The 19,807-nt window shown below is 46.1% G+C and overlaps 1 protein-coding gene across 1 annotated transcript; it reads left to right on the forward strand.

Moving 5' to 3' along the window:
- On the forward strand, positions 1-19,093 carry LOC308436720 (uncharacterized protein; the record flags this gene model as incomplete). Its single annotated transcript, XM_080937708.1, has 10 exons — positions 1-79; positions 316-585; positions 715-990; positions 1,398-1,673; positions 1,801-1,908; positions 8,923-9,189; positions 9,401-9,679; positions 11,792-12,075; positions 12,183-12,294; positions 18,924-19,093. 10 exons carry the CDS (start codon positions 1-3, stop codon positions 19,091-19,093), a joined length of 2,121 nt encoding a protein of 706 aa, XP_080793834.1.
- Between the last annotated feature and the right edge of the window lie 714 nt (positions 19,094-19,807).

The raw sequence follows: 19,807 nt of genomic DNA on the forward strand, positions 1-19,807 counted from the left end.
ATGGGAAGTCCAGTGCTCTCTGCTACCCTCCTATCATTGCTGCTCAGTCGAGCTTGGGCCTTGACCCAGGTCAGCGCAGGTGAGTGAGGGTCCAGAGGGAAGCTACCTCTGCGAAGGAAAGTGAGGGCATGGGGGACAGGGAGGGGGGCGGGGGGAGAGCAACATTCGGGGAAATCTCGCCTCCGACTAATCACCTTGCCAAGACCCTTTCTCTCCTTTCTCCAATCATCATCCTGAGCCCTTCTCCCCTCCTGACCCCAGTACCTCCACAAGTTCTAGAAGAAGGGTTTGTGCCTCACCACCTTCCGCCGCCAGGCATCCATTCCTTGCAGTTTTTTGCCACCGCCGTGTCCCAGCCTGGTTTGAGGGAGCATGCCTTCGTCTTTGTTGGCTTTGTGGACGACACACAGTTCCTGTGCTACAACAATCAAGGGAAAAGTCAGAGGATGGAGCCGCGTGCGCTGTGGGTGAAGCAGATGGGGCCTGAGTATTGGGAACGGCAGACCAGGACTGTCAAGGACATTGCGAAGAATTCCCTAGTGAACTTGCGGGAGGCCATGAGAGTCTATAACCACAGCGAGGATGGTGAGTGACCCCCTTCACATCCTTTAAGGACGACCCCAAGTTCCCGGGTCCTCAGTTGCAGAACTCGCAGAGACCCTGGACGGGTTTCATGCACTGCTTTTGGTCCAAATACGACCGGGGCGGGGCCAGGCTCTCACGTCTTTCAGTGTGTGTCTGGCTGCGATGTGGGGCCAGATGGACTCTTCCTCCGTGGGCACGAGCAGCACGCATACGATGGCCGCGATTACCTCGCCCTAAACCAGGATCTGAGCTCATGGACGGCAGGCGACGCAGCAGCGCAGATCACACTGCGCAAGTGGGAGGAGGCCGGTGTCTCAGAGCAAAGGCGAGCCTACCTGAAGGGCGAGTGTGTGGAGTCGCTCCGCATGTACCTGGAGATAGGGAAGGAGACGCTGCTAGTAGCAGGTACACGGGGCTGCGGGGCTGCGAGGAATCTCCATCTATTCTCGGGTTTGGGGCTCACAGTCTCCTTAGAAGGGAGAAAAATGAGCTAGGCTAGAATACTGTTTCTCTTCTGCAGTCCTTTGTGAGCCATGGCCTAGCTCAGGCCATGTTCTCTGCCCACACTCATCCTCTTTGGAGTCTTGACTTCAGTGATGCCAAGTCTCTCAGCCCTAACCCAGTCAGGACTTTTCTCCTTATCCCCTTGGGAGTCCTGAAGTCCATCTTGCCTGAGTCATCCTATTTCTAGAGCTTTTCAAGGAGTAGATTATTCCCTCAACCACTCATCCCATTTCCAGGATGGTCCAGAAACATTACCGCAGTTCAGGGAAGAATCCAAGATTCCTGAATTGTCCAACTCTTTTCCTCAGATCCCCCAAAAGCACATGTGACCCATCACCCCAGACCTGAAGGTTATATTACCCTGAGGTGCTGGGCCCTGGGCTTCTACCCTGCTGACATCACCCTGACCTGGCAGTTGAATGGGGAGGACCTGAGCCAGGACATGGAGCTTGTGGAGACCAGGCCTGCAGGGGATGGAACCTTCCAGAAGTGGGCAGCTCTGGTGGTGCCTTCTGGAGAGGAGCAGAGATACACTTGCCATGTGCTGCATGAGGCACTAACCCAGCCCCTCGTTCTGAAATGGGGTAAGGCGTGGTGTAGACACAGAGATGATCATTAGGAGAAGTGGAAGCCCTTTTCTGGAGACCCTGAGAAGGTCATGGGTAAGAGCTGAGGGCTCACACCTTCTCTTTCTTTCCTTTCCCTTCCCAGACCCTTCTGAACATACCATCCCCATCATGGGAATCACTGCTGGTCTGGTTTTCCTTGGAGTTATGTTCACTGGAGCTGTGGTTGCCATAGCGATGAGGAACCGGAGAGGTAGGGAATTGGTTATATCTGAGGGCTTTTGTCTTACAGTTAGTATAAGATATGCACATGTGTGCTTATTCAATCTAGGATGTTGTGTTCTAACTCCTTCTAAAGCACATTTGGAAAGAAGTGACGAATATCTCACATTGACGTGACTGGACATACCATGCCAGATGGGACAGGTCTCCAAGCTGGAACTTGGGCTTTTCTAGAGCATAGGTTCTGCAGATGATAATTCTAAAAACACCCCTGAAGTGCCAAACCTGGAATTCTGCTAGGATCTCCCATCCTGCCTCTCTCCTCATCTTTTTCTTCCCGTGGGTGGAAAGGGATGTGGCTACTCAGTCTATTCTAAGAGTTGACTTTCCCCATTTTATTTCCAATCTTGGCCACTTGTCTCACCTCGTGAACTCTATACTTCAGGGGGATACTTCTCTGAGAGTCTAGAAAGGAAGCAGACACCACGTCCCTCCATCACCTTCCCAAAAGCATTACTGCAGCTGAGCCCAGCATGAGTCCTTGTCAAATGATCACATGCTGGACTTTGCTTCAGCACACAGTGATAAGGGAAAGCTGAAACTGTAGGGAATGTGTTCAGCAAAGGTACATTGCTACATCCAGTTTCCAGGAGCTACAGCAAAACTGCCCCAGCCACAGTGACTGGTGGCAGGAAGGGTATCCTGTGTGGCACCTGGAGTTGATAGGCTTGTGTGTTCTCCTCCCAGCTATGAATACTCAATCCTGGTTCCATAATGAAATAATAAAATTACCTTCAGCCCTCCATATTACATATGAAATTTCTTTATGTTTAATAAATGACAAACATTTGAATTTTTGTATCTTTACCTAGAAATTAGAAATCAATCTAGGGGCATTTCAGATAGCAAATAGTCCGAGGCTTCCATTACATAAATTACCCCCTAAGTCTTCTGCCTGAAACTAAACCCCATAGGAGAAAAAAAAACAAAAAACCAACCAAACAAAAAACTATGTATCTGCCAACATGACAACTCAATGCTGCTGACAGGAGTCCTTTATTGCTTTCTCAAAGAAGAATAATACATTTCCATTTGAGGTTGTTCTTCACTGTGGGTGATACTCTGATAATTGGTATCAGTGACCACAAATCTTGTTCTAAATGACTCGGGCTTCTTCCCAAACCTGTCTTAGATGGTTGAGCAGGAAGCCCCAATGTTACCTCCTCCCTGTTTTGAGAAAGGTTTTACATTTTTAAAATAATTATTTATGTGCATGTATGAGTGTATGCGTGTGTACTGCCTGCATGATAGAGCCTTCAGAAGTCAGAAAACTTGTTGGGTCCCCTAGAATTGGAGCTAGAGATAATTGTGAGCCACCGTGTAGGTGCTGGGAACTGAGCCCAGGTCATCTACAATAGCAGCCAGTGTCTTCAACAGCTAAGCCATCTCTCCAGCCAGTTATTTTTAGAAGATTTTGCTAATTTAAATTTGTGTATGTATGTTTGCCTGCTCGAGTTGCCTGCAATGTGTGTACCATCTCGAGGAGGCCAGAAAAACATATTAGATTATCTGGAGCTGAAGTTACAGGCAGTTGTGAGCCACCGTGTCCATGCGAGGAACTGAACCTTGGTCTTTGGCAAGATCAACACATGTTGTTAACTACTCAGACATCCTCTACCCTTCCCCCATCTTTATTTTGGCAGGGTCTCACACTGCAGCCCAGGCTGGGCTGGAACTCACTATGTAGCTGTGATGATGACTGATCTTCATTGTCAGCTGGACTGGATTTAGAATCTCCCAGGGAATGTCTGTGAAGTTGTTTCCAGAGATTAACCTGAGAAGGGAGAGCTACACTGAATGATTTGGGGGCCCAGAGTGAAGACATGGGAGGGAAAAGAGGAAGCTAGATGAGAGCCAACATCCCCACACTCTGCTCCTGATGCATGGAGATATGAGTCCGGTCACACGCTCCAACTGCCATGAACTTCACTGTACCTTTCCTGCCAGGATGGGAGACCTTCTTAAATCAAAACCCAATAAATTCTTCTTGCCTTCTTGATTCTTTTAGGTGTTTCACTTGTCTAGCTTTTGTTTTAATGAGAAAATTGAGTGATGCACTAGTTTAGATTGTCTGTGCACTCCCATAAGTCATCCTGCCTCTGCCTGGGTGCTGGTTTTGTAAGTGTTGGGGACTACTATCTGCTATAAATTTAGTAGGTGCCTGTGTGTGTTGGAATTCTATCAGGGAAATCAGACTCAAGAACTATGGGACACACCCAACTAATGAAAGGGTACATCGCCTTCATCAGAGCCCCAGAAAGATGTGGAACCCAGCACTGTAATGCCATTCATTGGTCCTACACCAGTCTGTCATTTGACCCTCATGTGGTGACTGACAGAGAACTCCAGACTGTCCCTGGTGCTTTAGCTCAGCTATTTAGATGCGGCCTATTTCACAACAATTTGCCCATCCTCTTTGAATCTGTCTGAACATCTGTCCATTCCTTTCCCTAGATCTCATCCCATCTTTTTTGCCTCTGCAGCTGGACTTATTCTGAGTCTTCTGCTCAGTGTCTCGCTCTATAGCAGCAGCTTCCTCCTGTACACTGTTTGAGTTTGTATATGCTCAGCCCAGGAAGTAGCACTATTAGAAGGCGTGGCCCTAAAGTTGGAGTAGGTGTGTCACTGTGGATGTGAACTTTAAGACCCACATCCTAGCTGCCTTGAAGTCAGTATTCTGCTGGCAGCCTTCAGATGAAGATGAACTCTCAGCTCCTCCTGCACTTTGCCTGCCTGGATACTGCCATGTTCCTGCCTTGATGATATGGACTGAACCTCTGAACCTATAAGCCAGCCCCAATTAAATGTTGCTCTTTTAAGAGTTGCTTTGGTCATGGTGTCTAGTCATAGCAGTAAAACCCTAACTAAGACAGAAGTTGGTACCAGGGACTGGAGTATTGCTGTGATAGGCCTGATCACAATTTTGTTTGAGGAATGTACATTTTTGGATTTTGAAAAGTAATGGAATGCTTTAAGTTGGGCTTAATGGGCTATCCTAGTAGGAATATGGAAGACTTTGCTGCTGACTATGATTTGAACTGTGCAGACTTGGCCCAAGAGGTTTCAGTGGAGAAGAATATCAGACTGTGGCCTAGAGACTGTTTTTTGTGGTATTTTGGTGAAGAATATGGCTACTTTTTTGCCTTTGTCCAAAGAGTCTGCCCAAGGCTAAAATGTAGAGATTCAGATTAATTGCATTGACAAAGAAATCTCAGTAATGCCCATGTTCTTTGGTTAAATCTCATGAAGAGGGTTTTAAACAAGTGTAGCAAGCTTAGAAAAGAAAAATATAAAATACATAGTTCAAGTATTAATAGGGTACCAGGAAGTGAAATGGAGCTGAATCACGTGTTCAAGGAGATGACAAATTAAGGAAGTAGGACTTTGGGGAAAGATTCTACACAGCTAAATTTAGATCCAGACATGGTGGTGCACACCTTTAAGCCCAAGCAATCAAACAGATTTTTGACTTCTAGGCCAGACTGAGACAAGTTCTAGGTGAAGAAAAGTTTAAATCCAGGCGTGGTGGTACATAATTTTTAGTCCCAAGAGACAGAGCTATTCGGATCTCTGAGTTCAAGGTCAATCTACAAAGCAAGTTCCAGGAGAGCCAATCTTAGGCAGTGAGGGAGTTGGAAAACAGAAAGCTGGTAATAGCACCAGGGGTGCCATGTTCCAGCCTCAGCAAGCAGCAGAACATGGCAGCTTTGGCTTTAGAGTCAAGAATAAAAGAGACTACTGGACCAATTGATGCTGGTCAGATGGAGCTAAGAAATTAGTGGTGATTAAGAGACCAGCATCACTGAGGTGAAATCTTCTGACAAGTGTTTTCTGAAAGCACAAAGAAGTTGTGTTCCACAGATAGCCAAGGTTGTACCTCATGCTGCAGCTGTACTTGGTAATGTGTAATAATCACCCAGGTGGCACTGGTTTTGAAGGCATGAAGGGGTCATGAAGAGCAGCTGAGGCTTGGCACTATGAGAGGCCATGGAAGGCCATTGGTGAAGGTGCAGCCTCAGTTGCAGTTGATGGCCCAGGACTGAAGGGGTCATGTAAAGGAGTTAAAGATTGGCATCATGAAGAGAAACTGTGAGAGGCTATTGGTGCAGCCTAGTTGCAGCAAAAGACCTCAGTGTATTGGAGATGCCAGGACCATGGGATCATCACCAAGAACAGATTTGGCAGTGGATCAACCTGAGCTTAGAGAACTTCAGAGGCAAAGCTGGAGAAGTGACTCCAACCCTTTGGAGGAGCCCAGATGATCATGTGTGGAAACTGTAACATTGAAGTTGCCTTGGAGACCCCAAGATGTTCAGAACCACCGTCTATCTGCTGAGGAAAGCTGCTAGCAGGGAGTAGAACCAGGGAAGGAGAAAGAAGTTTGTTATAGTCAACAAAGATTAAAAAAAAAAAGAGTTGGAGATCTGAAGACTGCTTTGACATCAGACATGGAGTTTGCCCAGCTGGTTTCCTGTTTTGATTCAGGGATTACAGTTTAAGTGATTGGACAACTCTCAGAAGAGACTCTGAACTTTGTACTTTTAACATTGTTGAGGCTGCTATAGACTATGGGGACTTTTGAATGGGACTAAATGTATTTTTGCATTATGCTATGTTTAGGTTTGTCCCACAGACTCATATATTTGGATAATCCTATGGGGTTAGAGAGTGGAATGGGATGGTTTGTATATGCCTGGCCCAGGGAGTGGCACTATTAGAAGGTGCAACCCTAATGGACTAGGTGTGTCACTGTGTGTGTGGGCTATAAGACCCTCATCCTAGCTGCCTGGAAGTTAGTATTCTACTAGCAGCCTTTAGATGAAGATGAAAAACTCTCAGCTTTTCCTGCACCATGCCTGCCTGGATGCTGCCATGTTTCTGCCTTGATGATAATGGACTGAACCTCTAAACCTGTAAGCCAGCCCCAATTAAATGTTGTCTTTATAAGAGTTGCCTTGGTCAGGGTGTCCGTTTACAGCAGTAAAACCCTAACCAAGACACCTACCATATCAATAATATTTACTTAATTATATAAATAATATTTATTTAATGTTTTTTAATTTTCATGTATGAATATTTTGCTTTCATATATGTTTGTGCACCAGGTGTGTCCCTGATGCCTGTGGAGGCCAGAAGAGGGCATCAGATCCCCTGGAACTGGAGTTACAGGTGCTTGTGACCCACAGTGTGAGTGTTGAGAATCAAACAAAGATGCTCTTAACCTGGGCCATCTCTCTAGCCCCCCACATTTACATTTCTGTAAGCCCACTTCTGAAGCATCATAAAATGTTACTGTAACCTCCTTCATCTTTGAATCTATCCTGTGACCCTCATCTATACACGTATTTACTGTGTGATATGTCATATTTGAATTGTTATTAGTAATTAACATTGGAATAAAAGGATATGGGTTTGCTTCAATTGGATTACCAAGGAAAGCATTACCTGCCAAATTCCCACCACAGAAACTGAATTCACTTACTGAATTTATTGTAATTCAGTTGTGACATTGTGGAAAAATACAAGCTTGCTCTGTCTTTCTTTCTTTCTGTTTGTGTTGTTTGGTTTTGTTTTTTTGAAACATGGTTTCTCTGTGTATCCCTGGCTGTCCTGGAACTCACTCAGTAGGTCAGGCTCGCATGTGCTACTATTGCCCAGCCTCATCTATGTTTCTTTGGGTGAATAAAGGTCTTATGTAACCCATGCTACCCTCAAACTTATGGCAAACCTTCTTCCTCAGCCTAACCTCCCACATGCTGGTTCTTTAGTCATGGGCTACAGGGTACCACATTTTAAGTATTTTACAAAATATTACATTTAATTTTGAAATTTTTATGTGTATGTGAAGGGGGATCAAATATGTTGTGTGGATTCTGATCAAAGGTTTCTTCAGAAAAACCGCTTTAATGAACATTTCATAGACTCAGACAAACTATTAGTCATAAACAAATCAAACTGTAAAACAGAGCTTTTAATATGCTTTTTGCTTCTTTGTTTCCCATTTGTGGTAACCTATAATCTTATTGGTTTTCTTAAGACCTAAAAGTAGGCTCCTAGAAATGGCCCAGGGAGCTGGAGAGATGGTTCAGCAGTTAGGAACCTGGCTGCTCTTTCCAAAGGCCTGGGGATCAATGTCAAGCATCCACATGGTGGCTCACAACCATCTGTAATACCACTCCCAGGGGATCTGGTGGCTTCTGTGGGCACTTTTTTCCTGTGGTACATGTAAATATTCACTGCTGAGTCTGTTTCTTTTCTGACTTATAACTCAAAGGGTTAACCTTTTCCTCTTGTTTCTACAGCTGTTTACATTCTTCCACTGCTGACCCTAACTCAGAAAGAATTACCCTTCTCTCTCTTTCACTCGAGACAGCCCCTGCTAAGATTATGGCTTGCTGGTGTTGTAGTCCCCCCACCCCCACTCCCTGCCCTCCAACTAATGAAATAGACCTGGAGTGTTCTTCTGAGTCTGGTTTTGTTACTGGCTTGTCTTTCCTTTTTCTTTTTAATCAAAAACATTCCAAGGACGCACAAATGGGAACCCCTTTTCCCCAGTAATGTTTGGACACCCACTTGTTCACTTCTGTTGTATGTGAGGATTTTGTAGAACCACTAAGAGTCATGGTGATCTGCCCACACACAACCACAACGCTATAAAACTCCATAGAGAGGAACAAAGACCCAACCTCTTCAAGTTCTCCAAACACGGAGGATGGGGTCCCTAGTGCTGCGTATCCTCTTTCTGTTGCTGGTGACCGCCCTGGCTCTAACTCAGACTGGTGCGGGTGAGTGTGGGATGGAGGGTGCTGGCCAGCTACAGCACTGGTAAAGCTACCTCTTGACCATCACCCAACACTCCCTCCCCTCCTAGAATAGGGCAGCGCCTGCCAAGCTTCCCTCTGCAATCCATGTCTGGAGTCCCGCGTCCTAGCTCTCCTCCCAGCTGTCTCCAGGCCCACCTGGGTTGACTCCGCACCACCCCTAGGCTCACACTCCCTGCGGTATTTCACCACCACCTTGTATGATTCTGGCTACCGCAAACCTCGGTTCACCGTCGTGGGCTGCGTGGACGACACACAGATCCTGAGCTTCGACAGTAACTGGGCGCATCAGCGGGTGGAGCCTCGGGTGCCATTTATAGCGCAGGATCCTGAGCATTTGGAGGAGCTGACGCGCCTCGGCAGGGGGATCTTAATACTTGACCGAGTCGAATTCTGGACCCTGTTCGGCTACCATAGCCAGAGAGAAAATGGTAAGTAACCTTATACTCGGAAGGCTAGTCTACAATCTCCGCACATTCCCGTGGATTATATATCCAGGGTTGGTGAAATCTTCGAGTTCCTGCCATCCTGGAGAAGCCTGCAAAAATTTACTGTGGTTTCATTTCAGTTTGAAATAGGCTATGTGCAATGAATGAGTGGGACTAACTTAGGATACAATGCTGACCTCTTTGGCTTCAACAGGGTCTCACACTGTCCAGTGGCTATTCGGCTGTGACATAGGGCCAGACCATCGCTTCCTCCGTGGGTATAAGCACGTCGCTTACGAAGGCCAAGATTACATCTCTCTGACAGAGGACCTGCACTCCTGGGTCGCGGTGGATACAGAGGAGGCTCAGATCACCAGGCGCAAGTGGGAGGCATCCGGTTTTGCTACATCTTGGAGGTCTTTCTTGGAGGGCAGGTGCGTGAAGTGGCTTCTCAAATACCTGGATGAAGGGAAGGAGACGCTGCAGCGTGCAGGTATGAGGGGTAGCTTCTATTGGCCCTTTGAGCAGAGTTTATGGGAAGAAAAGAGAACAGGACCAATTCCTAAGCCACCTATTGTGAAATACTGCCCCCCCCCAGGCTTGTAATGAGGCTGTTAATGTTTCAAAATCAGAATAGCTGTGATTACCCTCACTTCGGATTCTTGCCACTCACACCTTCCTATGTTCCCCAATTACAAGAAATCCTACCAGCTAAACCTGGTCTACAGAGATGCTAGTGAATACAGGAATTAGAAGGTTAATTGATGGTGTGTGTGTGGTGGTTGGTGCCTTTAATCCTGTCGTTAGAGAGGCAGAGGCAGGCAAATGAGAGATTTGGAGGCTAGCTTTGTCTATATAGTAAACTTCAGGACAGCCAGGATGGTGTGTGTGTGTGTGTGTGTGTGTGTGTGTGTGTGAATAGATGGAGTCCACTGGTGGCACATTCCCATGAGGTAGCTTCTATGAGCTGTCATTCATGCTGGAGTGGGCTTTTTCAGTGTTGTAGTTGTTTATGAGATTTCAGTGACTCCTGGCTCGTGTCTGTTAGTAATCTTCAATAAATGTGTTGATGGACTCGGATGGAGTCCTTCATTCTCAGGTGACTAGATAGACTAAACTACTCTATACCTGAGTGGGAACACAGCGGGACCAAAATGGGCTTGGGAGGATCAGTTTCGTGGTTCCCACTATGGGATAAAAGACATGGAATAGAAGCCAAACCATTCATGGGGGAAATTACCGATGTGACAGTGCCTTCTCTGCATGCTCTGGGATGGCAGCTGAAAGTTGCACTGCCTTTGGCGTGGATGACAAGACTCGAATCTGGAACTGCTCCATCCAAAGGTATATGGACGCCTATGCCAGGAATACCAGGGTGGTTATCTTCCTCGACAAGGCACGTGATCTATCACAGTGCCAACAGTAATTTCTGAAATAACACTGTGGGGCAGGATTCTAGGTGGACAGTGACAGCAGGTATGTGGCCTCTACTGTGGGCAGTTGAACCTTGCAACTGGGGCTGAGCCATCTTCCCAGAAAGACCTTGCCCACCTAAGGGAGGAGTTACAATGGTTAAAGATGTGCAAATGCTACTTCACATTGGTGGGGTAAATGGAAAGTCAAAACTGAGGTGCTGGCTCACCATTTCTTATGGCTGGGGTGGTGGTGGCAGCGGCGAGAGGGGCATAAAGGAAGGAGTAGAAATTATATCTGTGCTCCCAGGAATCCAAAACCTTAGAAACTGTGGTAAGAATGAAACAGCAAAGAAAAAGAAAGTGAAGTAAAAGCAATAGAATACCCCTCAGGCCAAGCATTAATTCAGAGCAAACCCTGTGAGTCAGCCTATGGGGCCTTTTAATGATTCTGTACGGGAACCCTTGGTAATCAGGAGTCTTCTGCCTCTGGATTTCTTAAAACAAAAGATTTTTTTAAAAAAAATTAAACATACCCTACAGGGGTTCTCAAGGCTCTGGCATGGATGCAGATGGGATCTGAGTGATGTAAAAGTCAAGAAATCCAGTGACGTCACTGTTCATGCCTCTGTGAAACAAACACAGCACAGTCTACAGCCAAACAAAAGAACCGTTGGGTCCACCTGAGTCTGGACCCCTGAGCACACATGGTAGAAGGAGAGGACAAGCTGTCTTCTGACCTTTGAATATGGGCTGCACACACACACACACACACACACACACACACACACACACACACACACGACTTCCCAGTAGCAAACTCCCTTTGGCTACTACATTCTAAATATCCCACTAGAACCATCAGCATCACCAGATGCAAAGCATTGAACACCGGAGCCACAGGGGACATTTTACATTCAAAGCACAAGAGTGACTCCATCTTCTAGGGGATGAGGGGCACCAACTCTGAAGAGTGAGTCCAGTTCTGTTTAGATCTCAGCCCTGTTTCTGCCAATGTTCACTGATCAGGAACAGTTCCAAGGAACAGATATGTCTACATTCTAAGTCCCTGCTGTTTAAGAGCTGTTCTCTAAATTTTCAACCCAACTATGGGGATGATCACATGACCAATGCTCAAATGGCCCACAGGAAAAAAAAACTGGAAGCTTATTTTCCTCTGATCTTCTCTTCAGAACCCCCCAAAACAAATGTGACCCATCACTCTAGACTTGAAGGTGATGCCACCCTGAGGTGCTGGGCCCTGGGCTTCTACCCTGCTGACATCACCCTGACCTGGCAGTTGAATGGGGAGGACCTGACCCAGGACATGAACCTTGTGGAGACCAGGCCTGCGGGGGATGGAACCTTCCAGAAGTGGGCATCTGTGGTGGTGCCTTCTGGAGAAGAGCAGAGATACACATGCCATGTACTACATGAGGGGCTGCCTGAGCCTCTCATCCTGAGATGGGGTAAAAGAATGTGTGTGGGGCACAGATTCTGTCCTTGGGGAAAGCAGGAGTCTTCTGTAGACCTTGAGCATGTCCCTCACTTCTATCTTCTCTCTACTCTCTCTCTCTCAAAGAGCCTCCTCCCTCCCCCACCACTCCCATCATGGGGATCATTGGTGGTCTGATTCTCCTTGGAGTTTTGGTCACTGGAGCTGTGGCTGCCATTGTGATGAGGAGGAAGAGTGCAGGTAAGGGTGGTGTTTGACATTTGGGTCTTACTGAGAAATTGCAAGCCCTGGATACAGATGTGCCCATCTTCTGTTTTGTTACTATAAAGTGTATCCATTCATGTGTTTTCGCCTGTTGGGGACAATTTTTTGAACTAACTGTGTAAGGAACACCTAGAAACAGAGGGCTGGGGTTTCAAGCTGAGGATTCTGGTGATGTGGACACAAATCTGAAGCTTAGTCTCCAGGAGGAGGAAACAGGCCTCTGGAAGGATACTCTATATTTTTTTTCCTATACAAATCCTTTCATCATGTTTCCTGACCCTGTTCCAGGTCTGTCTGCACTATACTCATGAAATATTGCCCGAGGTCAAGGAGTTTCCTCTGGAACCAAATTGCTCTGAATCTTTTTCTCTGCCTTTATCCTCCCAGAGATGGAAAAGGAAGTTAACTTTGTCATTTTTATCATTTTATTTCCACTCCTTGACCTCAAGTCACAGCCAGTACTGAAAGTCTAGAAAGGAAACAGAGACCTAGTCCCTCTTACCATTCAGTAAAACATCTTTGCAGCTGGGCACAACCTGAGTCCTTGACTCCACTGTGGCAAGAGCCCTGTATCTTGCATAGGACCTGGTGTTGTTTGGCTTTTGTGTTCTGTCCCTAGATATGAAGACTCAAGCTTGGGGTTTCGGATTTTTCTAAAATTAAAAAAAAAAAAATTGTAAGCCTCAAATGTCCCATAAAAAATTTTTGTTATGTTTCAATGATGAGGATTTAGATTCCATTGTTTGTGTCTATAAGTCAGAAATTAGTCTGGGGAATTTTCAAATAGCAACCAGCAGGAGACTTTTGTCGTGTAAATTGCTTACTGCAGCTTGTACCTGAGGTGATAGTCAGTGGGAGAGAAAATAACTCAAGGCTGATGGCAGGTCTTTGTGTCCTTAGGTTCTCCAGGTAAATACAAATACTGTATTCCCACTTGGGACTGTTCCTTGTTGTGGGCACTGCTCTGACAGCTGACATCAGTGGCCGCAAACCTTGCTACAGAACCCTCATACCTCTTCCCAGACTCCAGCTGGGACTGTAAAGCAGGGAAGCCATGCATTACTTTTTCCCTTGTCAGGTTCTCACACTGCACCCCGGGCTGGGCTGGAATTCAAGCTGTAGCTGCGATGGCTTGTCTTCACTGTCAGCTTGACTAGAATCTCCCAGGACTTGCAATTCTGGAAATGTATATGATGCTTCCAGAGATTAACTGAGCTGCTTGAGTGTGATTTGGGACCCCAGACTGAAGACAAGGGAGGAAGAGGAAGAAGCCAGATGAGAGCCAGCATCTCCACGCTGTGCTCCTGATGCATAGAGATGTGAGTCCAATCACACGCTCCAGCTCCATGAACTCCACCATACCTTTCCTGCCAGGGTGGGTTGTACCTTCTCAAGTAAAAAACCAAAACAAACCTTCTTGCCTTGGGTTGCTTCTTTCAGACTTTGTTTTATTTATTTTATATATTAATGGAAGAAGTGAGCGATACAATGTCTACTCCTGTAAATCTTTCTGCCTTCATCTGAGTGCTGGTATTGCAGGTGTAGGAGATAGTGTCCTTTCAAGAAGGACTAGTGTGACCAGCTGTGATCCTGGTCTACCTTCTTGCAGATGTGTGGCCTAAACATCAGCAGGTTCAGCCCGAGCTTATTATATAGAATCTCAGCTCAGACCCTGCGTCTTGTTGAGATGTCTAGAAGACTCCTGTACAAAAGGAAGCTGAGACTTTCTGTGCATGTTCTTTACTTCCTCTTTATTCTTTTCTCATACAAAACATCCCGATCCCCTCTCCTCTCCTCCATGTTTCCCCCACCAAGCTCCACTATAAAACATGCCTTTAATTCCAGTTCTTGGAGGCAGCTCTCTGTAAATTCAAGGCTAACCTGGTCTACAAAGCAAGGACTAGGGTTAGCGTTAGAGTGGCCAGGCCAGCTAAGGCTACATGGTAAGACCCTATCTCAAAAGCCAGAGAGAGGAGAGAGAGGAGAGAGAGGAGAGGGAGGGGGAGGGAGGGGGGGGAGGGAGGGAGGGAGAGAGAGAGAGAGAGAGAGAGAGAGAGAGGGAGGGAGAGAGGGAGAGAGGGAGAGAGAGAGAGAGAGAGAGAGAGAGAGAGAGAGAGAGAGAGACTAGCCTAGGGTGTTACCAGAATTGTGGTCAGAAACCGTTGCCTAACAAGCCATGGTCAGCTGCCTATTTAACAAGGCATCTAAAAGATCCAAATACCACAAAGCAGTGGGGGGGGGGGGAGAGAAGATTTATTCAATATGGCCACATTGATAAGAAGGACAAAGAGGTCTAGCAGCTCCCAAGTCTACCTGCAGAGTCCTCACATAAGAACAATGTTTAAACAGAAGACAAGAAACATGCATAGTTAGGCTGTGACATAATTATGTGTGACCAAGGTGTGGTCTTCGCCCTTAACTCACCATTGTCTGCAGTCTCACATCGCAGGGTAGCCCGACACGTTATTTGAAGCATATCGAATATCTTCCCTGGGGACATGTTTCTCCTCTGACTGGTACCTGGTTTCAGTGTCTATCTCTTGGTGTGAGATTCCTGGGACAACTCCAAATCTTGGAGGTACCTTCATTCACAGCCACAGACAACAGAGAATCCAGAGAGCTTGTTTCCCATGTCTGACATGTTGAGGACTTAGCAGAAAGACAATGACCATGTATTGTCTTTAGCAACAGCTGCAGCCTCCCGCCCACTCTCACACATACCATGGTGACTCTGTTTAAAAATGTCTGGCCAATAGACTTTTAGGTATCAGGATTTTATAAGTGAGGGACCGAGTTTATATCAAAGTGGGTACTGGCAACCACACATCCTACCCCACCCCATGCCCTTTCCTGCCTCTTGCCTGGGATTCAGAGCCTGGATGCTGGCCTGTGCTGTACCACCATCTGAGTTCTCAGAGAGCTATAAAACGGGACCTGTGCTTCTGTAACACTGAGTCTCTCTTCAGAGGCCCCAGCTGTGCTATTCTGTCTCTGGTGCTGGTGCCTGAACTCCTCTCAGAAGCCTACCATGTTGATGTTTACTATTGACTGTCTATGGCATTAGTTATTCTTCTAATAAACTCCTTACCCCCAACAGTCTCCATCCATCTCGAATCCATGTCCCAGATGTTTCAAAGACAGTATTTTATTTCCATACCCTCAGACTAACCTCAAGCTTCCTACATTCTTTTCTTTATAGAAACTTGATTGAATTAAAAACTGTCCGAGAGAATGGCGTCTTACAGGAAGTATAATCCAGCATGGGATTCAGACATGAGGTGTGATTATCACTGACCACAGACCCATGGGTACGGTCTAGAAAAGGAACCATGCTTTCCCTTCAGAACCCCAAAACCGCCCCTCACCAGACACTCAAAATCTCCCTTTCAACGGGCTGTCTAATTGCATTTCCTTACCTCTCACCCCAATCTTTTCAATTAAGGAAGATGGAAATTGGACTCACACGTCAAATCTACCAGTTAGAAAAATAGTGAAGTGCCATGAATTCTCTTTATCCCCCTCATGCTCATTGGCCTAGTTCACAATAATCATCTCCTATCTGTCTTTCTTTTAGATTCCCCTATGCCCTGGCTTGCCTTTTTTCTTTGATCTGTAAAGTGAGAAAATTAACCTGGTTAGGTACCCCAGGTATACTGAGAATTTTGTCAATATTTAACTATGGTTTGGATTCTATAGCCTTTACCCAAGGCTCCAGCCATGCACATTACATTGATAATGTCTTGTTATGTAACAAAATGAGCAGGGCATCCTTACAGGCTCTCATATTTCAGAAAGCTCTTACTGAATGAAGCCATGAAGATTCTAAATCTAAACATCAATGGCTGCAAAAACCTGCTGTAATTTAGGACATAAGATGTTCAATGAGATGTAGGCATGGTGACAAATGTCTGTCTAGAGCTCACTTTAAAATTCTCAGAGCTGATTGTTGCCCCAACTGTTCCTGCAGAAAAATGAGATCAGACAATGGGGGCACCAGCCCTACAGGTGATCATAGGCAGCCAGGGCTAGTTCCCAAACCCTAGAGGCAGGCAGCACCATGAGGTAGCCAATTCCCAATATCAGGGGCCAGAATTAATCTACTTCCTTCCCCCTAGAGTTCTCCTAAAGAGAAGGCTTTTAAGTTAAAAAAAAAAAAAAAAAAAAAAAAAAAAAACCCAAAACATAAAACATTTTGTCTCTGTGAGTCATTTATTCATTTATTCATACCTCCACCAATCTCACACACAAACGCACACAGGCACAGGTACACACAAGTAGGCTAGCCTTACCTTCTAAGGGCTAGGATTTCAGGTATGTGTCTCCAGACAGATTTGAACTGAATTTCTTAAAACACAAAAAATATATTCATCATACACATAAGGCTAAACCATTCATGACTAAATTAGGAATGAGATGTTGGTTTAATGGGGTATAGGGAAATGTGTTTAGTTTTACTCTTTTCTGTCTTCTAAAGGCACTTCAGGTAGGGGAGTGACAGAGTACAGGAACAGCCATTTCAAACTACGGGCTTCTGACATAGCGACTGTTTTGAGTAAAGAAATTTAGTAGCAAAGCCTTTCTAATCTGCTGTCCACGAACCAGCAATATATTCTGACCACCGAAACAGAAAACAATAACCTCTGGTCCTCTCCCTATAGAGGTAAGCCTGTCAGCATCCTGGACAGACTTTTGTCACATAACCACTATCATCTACCTCAGTCCCACTCATTGCCCCAAAGTGAGTAACCTTTGATCAGTTGACAAGCCAGCCTGTTTTCTGGACCCAGGAGGCCATTGGTGTTCCCCAAGCCCATTGACCTTCTCGAAAATCACAGACTGTCCCCTGACATTTTGATTCTTCTCCTACCCAGAAAGGGCTATAGGAGCTTATATAGTCTATGTTATTCTTTATGTCTCAGCAATGCCCCCCCACCCCCTCCAGCCTCTTAGAGGGGTGAGAATAAAGGTGTGTGTCACTAAGTCCAACTGAAAATAGTCGTTCTTGAGGCTCAGCAAAACCATGGAGTTACTTCGATACTTTCATGGGATTCACGAAGCCAAAATAAAAATCTTCTAGAATTTACTTGCCATATGTACCAGATTGTGCTTGATAGTGAGCTAGTCTGTTGTTGACAGCTTAGTAGGAATCAAGGCTGTGAAACAAAACTAGTTAGGACTTATTACATCCTTTATCACAACTCACTTGCAGATTAAGAGGAAGTTATACTTTAAAATGTCTTTTTTAAATTTTAAGACAGAGCCCCCAGGGGCTAGAGATGTGGGGTAAGAGTGCTTGCCAGTCTCTTAGATGACCCCAGTTTGGTTCCCAGCACCCAGGATTCCCAGCTCACACTTTAGTGCAACTCTACTTTCAGGGAAGCTGATCCCCTTGTCTGACCTCCACAGACACCCTCATGTTCTTGGTATACACTCACACAAACTCACACATATACACACAAATAAAAATAAGTTTAAAAACATCAGTTTCATATAACTCACACTGGCCTCACAGTTCAGTTAAACTCTCTGCCTAAGTGTTAGGTGTTCAGGCATCAGCCACCACCCACCACTTAAGATTGGGGGTGAGGGGTAGTTTGTCGTTGTTGTGTGTGTGTGTGTGTGTGCATATTTTCCAATTGGGTGGGTTTGGTTTTTCTTTTTTTGAAACTTTTTTTTTCTGTATACCCTGGCTATCCTGGAACTTACTCTGTAGACCAGAGATCCTCAAACACAGGTCTACCTGCCCCTGACATTCAAGAGCCAGGACTAAAAGGAGCATGCCACACTACCGCCTGGCTTCAGTCTCAGATTTTAACATGGTAAATACCACTAAATATACATTAAATACCTTTGAAGTCTTCAATGATGTCTAAGAACAAACAAGAGATCCTGAATCCAAAACATTAAGAATTTGTTCCAGTGAAGGCTCGTTTTTCCAGTGTAGGGGAATCCCAAGGCGCTTAGGTGTGTGTGGTTGGGAGTGGGAGCATCTTCATGAAAGCAGGGGGTGGGGTTGGGAGAGGGGGGAAGGGGATAACATTTGAAATTTAAATACAGAGAATATCCAATAAAAATACTTTAAAAATCTCGTATGACACCGCTTCTGAACAAGATTCAGAGAACTGATGTTTGAAAGATCGCCAACTACAGGACAGTCTTCCTATGTCCCTGATTTGAGGTTTTGTCTTCAAGGTGTTTGGGATAGGGTAAGGACATGTATTAGGGATTTCTCCTCACTTACCACCTCTGTCAGCAGTCTGGTCTTTTATCTGGACACAACTTTTCACTCCCACTGTATGTCCAAATTCTGGAGAAAACCATTCACAGTCGCTGTGGTATCTCCCCACAACCCACAGCGCTATAAACTCCACAGAGAGGAACAAGTTCTCAATCCTTCCTGGGTTTTCAGACACCAAGGCTGGGGACTGAAGTGCTGTGTCCCCTCCTACTGCCGCTTTCAACACTGGCTCTTACTCAGACTGAGACCCAGTGAGTGTGAAGTCCACAGGGAAGCTGCCTCTCTGCCCTCGCCCAGTCAGAACCCCCCTCCCCACCCCTACCCCTGCTATCTAGTGTCCCAAGTCCAGCATCCCGCTCCCTTCCAGGCCTGTGCACCTGTTCGCGGGTCACCGGGGAAGGGTTGGGGTCTCATGGAATGTCGCCCCCAGGTTCGCACTTGTTGCGCTATTTTGTCACCAGGACATTCGGTCCCGGGGTCCTGGAGCCCCGAGTCATCATCGTTGGCTATGTAGATGACACAGTTCATGAGCTTTGACAGCGATGCGGAGGGTCCGATGACAGAGACTCGGGGGTCATGGGTAAAGCAAATGGGGAATAAGTTTTGGGAGGAGGAGTTAAATATGCTGAGAGTTATGCACTGAGAGCCCGAGAAAACCTGCTTTTGGCCATGAGCATCTACAACCACAGTGATGATGGTGAGTCAACTTGCCTCCAGCTCCCAGGTCTAAGTGGTTTTCATATCAGTTTCGGTCCAAATACCTGGAGTGAGTGGGGCGGGGCCTCATGGGTAATACTTACCTGGGGGGGGGGGGGGCGGTGAGGCCAGGTTCTCACACCATCCAGTGTTTGGCTTCGAAGTTGGGCCCAACGGGCGGTTCCTCCAATGGTACTATGAGAACGCTCACGACGGCAAAGATTACCTCAGACTAAAGGAGGATATGAAGTCCTGGACCACTGGCAACACCTCGGGTCAGATTGCAGCGCACAAGTGGAAAGCTGATGGTGTAGCAGACACATTAGAGCTATTCTGAAGGGGAGATGCATAGAGACACTCCTCAGGCATCTGGAGATAGGGAAGGAGACACTGCCGAGAACAGTTAAGAGGAGCAACGAGAAAACTGCTCCATCTGAGACAGGACTGTGTCTCATATTTTCAGGGTTAGAAAAAAAAAATACGGCCAGTTTGAAAATTGCCTCTCTTGATGTGAGGGTGTGGAAGAGTGCTTCTGGGTTTGCTGACCCAGTACTG

Source organism: Micromys minutus (genome assembly GCF_963924665.1).
Source record: "Micromys minutus genome assembly, chromosome: 25".
In the NCBI taxonomy this organism is placed as follows: domain Eukaryota; kingdom Metazoa; phylum Chordata; class Mammalia; order Rodentia; family Muridae; genus Micromys; species Micromys minutus.